This window comes from Nuphar pumila, chromosome 11 (genome assembly GCF_984573655.1).
Source record: "Nuphar pumila chromosome 11, dmNupPumi1.hap1.1, whole genome shotgun sequence".
NCBI lineage: Eukaryota > Viridiplantae > Streptophyta > Magnoliopsida > Nymphaeales > Nymphaeaceae > Nuphar > Nuphar pumila.
Window position 1 is genome coordinate 113136107 of NC_143259.1, and position 9094 is coordinate 113145200.

A 9094-nucleotide genomic window follows, 5' to 3' on the forward strand; every position below is an offset into this window, starting at 1 on the left:
GGCTTCTTGACGTGTACCAGGACAGTTCGGGTTACTCAATTTGTAGACCCGCTTCGATGCCCAATTTCATTTTTTGGATCCTTAACCCACAAAGTAGAACACAACTGAAAGAAGCGTAAGCGGGTCAAGACTTAAGGGCAAGTCTTCTCCAACTCGGGGAGAATGATGCAAGAGCGGAGCGATGCATATTCAGGTCCATTTTCTTCATTGGATCATTTGAGAACCGTTTTATTTTAGTTTGAATATTTTCTTTTTTGCATTATTATACTGGATATTGAATCTTAGTAATTGATCCATATCTTTTTTTAGTAGTTTAATAGAATTAGGATTTGCTTCTTTAATTTGTGTTTATCAAGTATGGAAACTTGAGTCTATTAGGATTAGAATTCTTCCCCTATAAATATAGGGAAGAACTAAGATTATATTCACAGTTTATGTAAATATTGAAATTGTGTTTTTTCAGTTAATTTAAGTTATTTCCTGTTTTCGTTAAGTTTCTGCAATTTCTTATTATTTTCCAACATTTTCCTTGAGTTTTCTGTCTTTCCTAGATAATTCATAGAGTGGGTAGTTTTCTCGTAAATCAAGCCCTCTTCCAATTTACATCACATGCCAATGTCAATATTTTAAAAACCTATGCCTGCATAATGTTGCAGAGGATATCCTGCTGCTTGCCCAACTAAAAGAAAAAAGCAGAAAAAAAATTCTCAGCCAAAGTTAGATGCTGCATCTCCCTGCTTGGCTTTCTAAAAACCTTTTAAGAAAGAGATCGATACAATTCAGAAAATGATCACTAGTAGTTTTGTGCGTTTTTCTTTCTTCTAACTGAATTTATAAATGAAACAGAGAAACCTGAAAGGGGCTTTATCATATTTCCAAGTTCTGACCCTTATTCACATTAACATTTTGTGAGAAAAGCGGCCTGCCATCAGGCTGTAAAAGGTTGCTATTGGGAACAGAAATAATAATGACAGTGAGGCTTGTTGAGCCCTGTGATGAAGGCTTCATTCTGGCCTATGAAACTTGGAACTCAGGCCTAAGCCAAACCTTGCTATGCTTTCTTGACCAATTGGATTCATTAGTGTAGCAGGGTCGCCTCACAAGTGTCACTGTCTGCAATAGTCAGGAAACCGTACCTAGCTTGGAAAACCGTTAGCTTAGGACTCTCTGGGCCTATTGGATCAAGCCTAGGACATTTGCACCACTACTGGTTCCACTTTTGGATGGTCCTCTCGCTGCTATGATCAAGGATTTCTGTATCTTTTTGTTTTTTTTTTGTAGAATTGATTCATCTGATCTCATTCAACCTCATTTTTTTTACTCCTTATACAGTTAATCTGTCATACTGTTTAAAATACAATTTTGATTGGTCGTCTAATCTCTGAAATTATCTTTTGAAGTTTGCTTCAGCCTCACTCTATTCAGTACTTCTACTAGTTTCACTGGTGTAATTACCTTGCAGCTAATGCTATGGTTGGCCCACGATCATGGATTACTGGACTCTTCAATCGCTCCTCTACCAATAGGCGCCATGGGGGCAGTGGGAAGGCTTTAGATTTTACATTTACCCCTCTTCAAGTTAGTATGAAATTTTGGTTTCTGTTATGAATTTATCTTTTCAAGGTTTATGTTCCTTTTTTGCTAATTTTTGTATTAGTATCACCCTGCACCAGATTTATGTGCCATTTTATTAATGTTTACTATTTTATATTATTGGATTCACAAAAGTTAGAAGGCAAATCTATACTTGTGAACTTGGACTGATCAATATTCCTCACAAATGGTTTTAAGTTATTGTAATGCAATTACTTTGTCCTTTTCTCCCTCTTGATAGTTGCATCAAGGTTGAAGCATTGCTTTTGCTGATACTTTTTTTGTGTCGTTTTTTCTTTTTTAAGTTGAACTTAATGCTGCTTTAATTTTTTACAAGGCAAGTTTCATGAAAGCCTTGTGCATGATGGGTTGACTGAAGATGTCTTTTTTTTTAAATGTTGTACCGGTCCTCAAATTCAATTTATATCTGCTTTCTGTGCCTCCTGACAGGAAGAGAGATGGCAAAAGCTTCAAGAACGATTAGAAGTGCCATTTGATGAGACAAGTCGTGACCATCAGGTATTTTTTCCTTACCTTTTTTTCTTGTCTATTTATAGTAGCCTGAACTTGTATTTTCCTTTTGGAATTGTATTATCTAAAATTTAGGAACTCAATGACTGGCTGTCTTATGTGATTCTAAGACATGGAAAATTGGAAACCATGTAAAATCATTTGTAGGAAATCCTCATATTTTAGGTCAAAATGGCCTGAGAAAAGTGGATTTCTAAGTCAATCTAAAGAATATTTTGTTGATCTAGGAAACTCAGGGAAAGGTTATTAAGCAATCAATAGGATTTCCCTAGCCTTCCTTCTCGATGGTGAAAGGAAGAATGTGAGATTAGTTTTCCTATCTGTGGGGACCCGAAGATGGGCGCGTTTATTAGGGAAAATGCATTTGAATTAATTCTTAATGCTCATGGGATTAAGATAACCTGTGAACTATAACAGGTTTTCAAAGTAAATCTATCTTTTCCTTCTAATTTATTATTTCCAAAGATCCTCTTGATGATAATTTATTCCAGTATGATATCTAATGATACCCTAGAAAAGGTAGTTGAGAGAAAAATACTATAAACTTGGATATTTTTGTATGGCTATGGATCACATGCTTGCTTTCTTGACGTGTTAAGGATAATTAGCTTTTCATGTTTAATCTTTTCCCAATATGTGGGACATATCTTTTATAGTGAGGAATAGGATATAAGCATATGTCCTGGTCTTTGTGCAATTTTCAATGCAGTGCATGTGAAAATATTAAGTGGTTATTAAAGTGTAAGCATATGTCCTGGTCTCTCTTTGTGCAATTTCGGATGCAGTGCATGTGAAAAAGATTAAGTGGTTATTAGAAAGGATTGGAGGAGACTACACATTACTTCATCTGTAACATAAATGAAGGTTCAAATATGATACCTGGGGTTCTAGAGTTCACACTGTGACTAGATGTCCATAGGTTTGGCTCCTATTCCCCAAATTAGCTACCACAAGAAAACAGAAATAAGAAGAAACAGAAGATATTCAAATTCTATATTTACAAACATGATTGCCATGAAAGTTGATATTATTTCATGAACTCTCAATATTCATATGTGCATTCATAGACATAAGCAATTAAATCTCGGATTTAGTAAATATGGCAGTCACTTCAATGTACAACTGAAACTCCTTTTAGTAGACATGCATGCATGTGAGGAGTGAAAACTAATGGGTGTTGAAGATGCTGTTAGTAAGCTATTTTATAATTAGCAAAGACCTTGGAGTTAACTTAGTATAAATGACTCTAGAAACAGACGCAACTGAGCCCACAAGATTGCAAAACTAAAAACATATCTGATATGTTAGCAATTCAAAACTAAGAAAAATTGTGTATGCAATGATATTATAACAAGAATCAAAGAGAGGATAAGTTGTAATACAGCTTCTTATAAAATTTTCAAATTCATCAGTAATGATGTTTAACCATTTTTCTCCATGAACTTTAATGTGGTCGCAGGTGGTAACTATCATGGATTTTGTTGTCACTAGAGACTAATATGGTTGCTAGACACTGGCCATTAATTATTTTTTTATTGTTAAAGTTATTTATGGATCAAAATAATCAGATTTTTTTCTTCTTTTTAGCTCTTACACAATTCTTAGGAGTTGATTTTCTTTTATTTCTGTAAATTTTTTCTCCTGCTTTGGAAGTTTTGTGTACTTCCATCGAAAATTCTGGTTACTGCAGACTTGTAACCGATCAGCTTTTGGTCTGGTGCTAGTTTACATTAAAATACTTAGACTCTTGACTGGCAGGAAGCCCTTAGAGCCTTATGGCATGCTGCCTTTCCAGATACAGCTCTTAAAAGCCTAATCTCTGAGCAATGGAAAGAGATGGGGTGGCAAGGCCCAAACCCATCAACTGACTTTAGGTAAAGCTACTCTATCTATGTTTGTGCTTTATTGTAATCTATTGATGTTTATCTGTACTAGAGGACTGAGATGCTATATATTGTGGTTGTTTTGGTAACCTTTCATGTAGGGACTTTCATTCTGAGATATTATTAGTTCAAGGGTGTTTCAGTCATTGTACATCTAATGAATTACCATTCTATACATCTTTTATATTTACAAGATTAGATAACAAATTTTTTTTCTGGATTCTGCCGAGTAGTGTGCCATCAATTTCTTCTTTTTTCATCTTTTCCAACCATCATGGCTTTCTTAAATTATTACTTGCTGACTTTGAGCACCTTGTTCCTCATTTGAAGTTAACTTGTCACTAAAGTTGTTCATCCCTTAGTCATTTCCTGATCCCTCTTTCTTCTTATTAATAGCATACAGCACCATCCCCCTCCCTCCCACCTCTTACCTATCAAAATCTTATTGGTTCGTTTTTGTCTCCTCTATCTTCTTCATTTTCCCTTATCTAATGAATTAGAGAGATTTTATTTGTGGCTTTGTTGCCTATTCAGATAATCAAATGATTCAACTCTAAAACTTATCATTTGATGCTGCCACACATGCATATGATATGTATATGGAAATATGTGAAAATTGGTGGAAAGTTGTGACAAGTGCATGCATGTGCAACGTGTATACAATATACATACATAAGTAATTTCTGAAAAGATCATTTCAGAAATCTTCAACTCTTGCTTGTGTTACTTCCATTGTTTTACATCTAGCTTATTTTAATGGAGTTATATTGCTGGCACATTTCTGTATTGCAGATGTTCAACTGTTGCTTGTGTTATTTTCATTCTTTTACATCTCACCCACACCCCTTTGGCATTTTATTGATGTAATGAAAATGAAAGCAAGAGGAGAACTTAAGGCCTACCTGTTTACAAGACGATAATTAAATTCAAGAAGAAAAGAGGGACGACATTCGGAGAAAGGGTAGGCTACACTCACTGCTAGGCTTTGTGCTTGGTCAAAACAGTAGCGAGCCCTTGAATCAAATCTCCCCAAGTAGGATTTGCTTATTTTAATGGCTTTAGTTGTCCAAGGATGAAGAATAGCAAAATGCAAATTTCTCCACTTTCTTTTTTAAATTTTTACAACTCAATAGCTTGTGCTCATTTATTTAATTTATATAAAATTTGAGTTCAGAATTTCCGAGGATCTGAATTTTGAAATGATCACTATGCATGCTAGCTGTTTGATCCTTAAATACAATGTGTTATGTAAATTTCTTGAAAGGATAAATTTGATGCATTCCATAATTAAGTGTGTTAGAAAGTTATACAGCGGAATGAACACGACACAGAGAGAGATTCAAGAAGAAAACAAGCACACACAATGACACACGATTTACGTGGTTCGGCCAAAGGCCTACGTCCATGGGCAGTGGAGGAGCAGAGATTTTCACTATGTCAAAAAAGGGATTACAAAGGTAGATGACAGCTCTCTATCACAGAAAACCCTAAAGCAGCACATAACGCCCAAAACTCATAAAAATAAGTTACCTTAACAAGAAAACCCTCAAGCCACACGTAATGCCCAAAGCTCACAAAAATAAGTTTCCTTAACAAGAAAACCCTAAAAGAGTATTTATAGGACCTTGTTACAAATGGATTGGGTCCATACCGCGGGGGCTTCGCCCCCGCACCCCACAAAGTCAGTGGTGGGCTACGGTCCCGGGACCCCTCCACTACCACCACAGACTTCCAAAATTTTCCTCAATATGGATTTCTTCAAGTGACATGTGTCGGGGTTGTAACATGGAAATCAAGGCACATCTCAACAAAGTGTATTTTTCTACCATCAGGAAGCACAATCTGTCATTCTAGACAGAGATGCCTTGCTGTTCTTTTGGTGAAATCTGTGGAAGCCCATTGCTGAATGCGAACCCATGCATGGAATTACATATTTGCAGTTGTATTACAATTCCTAAACTTCGTCTTATGGTGTAATTATTGTTTGATTAACCTTTTCTATCCTGGCTTTAGTTTCCAATTCCCTTTTGCTGCTGTTTTCGAGGCAGTGTGAGCTTAAATTGCATCTAGTGTCTGGGATTTCAAGTGTTTTCATGGACTTATTTTTCCTCCAGGCTTGTTACCTGACTGGACCTGGGCTGGTTCTTTGGGATCCAGACCGGCCTTTTGAGCCCTGGATCAGGTCACAGCCTATGTCACATGGGTGCGTGTGCGGGGGTGCGGCAATATATATATATATATATATATCTATATCTATCTATCTATCTATCTATATATCTATATATATATATATATATATATATATATATATATATATATATATATATAAGGGGGGTCTGGGGGTTCCCCCGGCGTGGGTCCTGCTGCGCGGTCAGCGGGCGGGGGTCCAGGGGGGGCCGCCCCTGGTGGGGGGTTATAGGGGGGCAGCGCCCTCCCCCAAGTTTTTTTTTAAAAAATTCCGCAGCCCATTTTATAGGACAAATTAAAAAAAAAAAATCCAAAAATGGACCAAAATGACCCTGGGTACGTTGACCACACTGGGTGCCGAACCCGCATCCGCGTCGTGTCGACGCGGGTGCGGCACCTGTCTGGCCGAATCCCTGTGACATAGGTCACAGCCCATTGCTGGGCCAGCATGGTATGGTAAAAAACAGGCTGGGCCGGACCAGGCCACTCCATTCTCCCTCAGTTTTCCTTCAATTTACCAATAAAAAGTTGGTGTGAACAATGTTATTGTTATATAAGTTATGGGGAAGTTCTTTTGCACGGTTCTACATATTCTTGTACTAGAGCAAGACATCTGTTTAATGTGTCTAGCTATAAATCTGACCAGAATTATGTGACAAGTTATTATTGTACAGGGGCTGTGGATTTACTGCTCTTGAGAATCTGCTGTTTTTTGCTAGAAACTATCCAGTAAGTGAGAATACACTTGTTATTTTCCTGATTTCATTTAACAAGTTCCAGCTGAATTAACTTGGCATTTTTTTTTTTAATGAAGGAACCTTTTCAAAGGTTGCTCTTCAAAAAAGGAGGAACGCGAGCTGTATGGGAATATCCATTCGCCGTTGCAGGGATCAATGTTTCATTTATGCTAATAAAGATGCTAGATTTGCTTTCGGGTCAGTGATGTGGTAGGCAATATTATTGGCGTAGTACTGCAAAAACCTGTTTGTGTGTCTCTAGGCTAAAAATCTTCAAGTTAAAATTTTAACTGATAGTTCATGTATGATGTATTCTAGGCATTGTTACATTAATCTCAAGAAACCAGAAAAGTTTGTTACAAATCAAAGGACGTTCAGAAAATTACTGTTGGAACTGATCTACCAAGATGTCAAAACATGTCTGATTTTGTCCATTGTACTTTCAATTCTAGAAAATCATGCAACTGTGATCTATTTTTGCATTGTTTATTCTGGGTGGTGTCAAGATGCATCATCACCTAGAATGACTCTGAGATTTTAGTCACAAAAAGATCAACAAATGAACTAGAAGTTCCTGATTTTGGAAGTATGACACATCTACCAACATGCTTCAGGAATGGTTTGCATTCCTTGTGGGTTCACGTGGATTCATGATTTTGCGCTAGGGAGAACAATATATTGTTAATTATTATATCTGATTCATGATTTTTTTCCACTAAAAGTAATTTTACTACACAACCATCAGGTGATAAATGCTTCAGTGAAACAACTTTTTTGTGTATGTTAGGACCTTGTTTAATTTGCATTGGTGATCATCAAGACTGGTTACCACGGCAAGGAATATGGTCACATATAGTGTGACATATGTTGTACTTCCTGTTCTTCAACAAGCTGTTCATCTGTCACATGGATACGGCTGCAGATACAGGGATACAGCCTATGTCACAGGGACTCTCCAACTAGGTGCTGCGCCCTCACCCGATGTGGTCAACCTGACCCTGGGTGCAGTCAACACACCCAGGGTCATTTATGTCCAACTTTTGGACTATATATATATATATTTTGCCGCACCCTCGCACCCAAGTTTTTGAAAGTGCCGCCCCCCGCACCCGCACCCATGTGACATATACAGCCATGTTATGAAGTTTCTATGTGACTCCTATATCAGGGGACACAATACGGGGGGCCAAAATGGAGTGTCCGTGTGACAAGCTGTATATCATTATTTGTCTGCTTAAATTCTCTTGAACTTACTAAAATTACTAGATGAAATTGGTAATAATAATGCCTGTGAAAAAATCTCTCCCTTAACATGTTCCTTGTTGTTTCCTAAGAAACATCTTTTCCTTTTTACAGCTAGGCCAAGATCTCTTCCGGGAATAAATTTCGTGAGAATCTTGTCAGGTAAAATTTTCCAACCATTTAGTGCCAGCTGATTGAATAATGATGTGAATTTACCTGCTCTGACTGACTGATTTTGTTTTTATAAGTAAAACTTGTACACGCTTCTTAATTTTGCTTTTTGAAAATTTACTTCTGAATTTGCAGAGGATGAAGATGCCTTTGATGTGTTGTACTGCATATCATTCGTATTGATGGATGCACAATGGCTTGCTATGCGTGCTTCCTACATGGAATTCAATGTATCGACTGTATCCTTGTGTGTGTGTGTGTGTGTGTGTGAGAGAGAGAGAGAGAGAGAGAGAGAGAGAGAGAGAGAGAGAGAGAGAGAGAGAGAGAGGCTAAACTGTTGTGTTCTTTTTTCAGGAGGTTTTGCAAGCTACGCGGATTCAATTGGAGAGGGAACTATCACTAGAAGACGTATGTCGGATTCGGGATCTACCGGCACACAATCTAATGTACCACTAGAATTTTGTTTCTCATACAATTGTAAAGTTATAGCCAGGCATTTTATTTGACCGCCAACCTCACATAGAAGATGAACTGTGCAAATGCTATACTGTCTTTCCCCCCTCTGCCTTTTTTCTCATTTTGGTTAGGACAAAAGAATGCACAACAGAAAGAAACAGAGGCAAAAGATATGAAACAATTGCATGGTTGCTTGAAAGTTTAGATACTGTAGTATAGTATGTGCATTAGACAATATGTTATATTTGACCGCCAACCTCACATAGAAGATGAACTGTGCAAATGCTATACTGT

At 37.2% G+C, this 9094-nt stretch overlaps 1 protein-coding gene across 1 annotated transcript; it reads left to right on the forward strand.

Annotated features, from left to right (window-relative positions):
- Window positions 1-1470: 1470 nt before the first annotated feature.
- LOC149822898 (uncharacterized) lies at window positions 1471-8800 on the forward strand. Its single transcript, XM_089980404.1, has 8 exons — window positions 1471-1578; window positions 2044-2112; window positions 3883-3998; window positions 6869-6923; window positions 7009-7129; window positions 8288-8335; window positions 8480-8574; window positions 8699-8800. Exons 1-8 carry the CDS (start codon window positions 1471-1473, stop codon window positions 8798-8800), a joined length of 714 nt encoding a protein of 237 aa, XP_089836530.1.
- The last annotated feature ends 294 nt before the right edge of the window (window positions 8801-9094 follow it).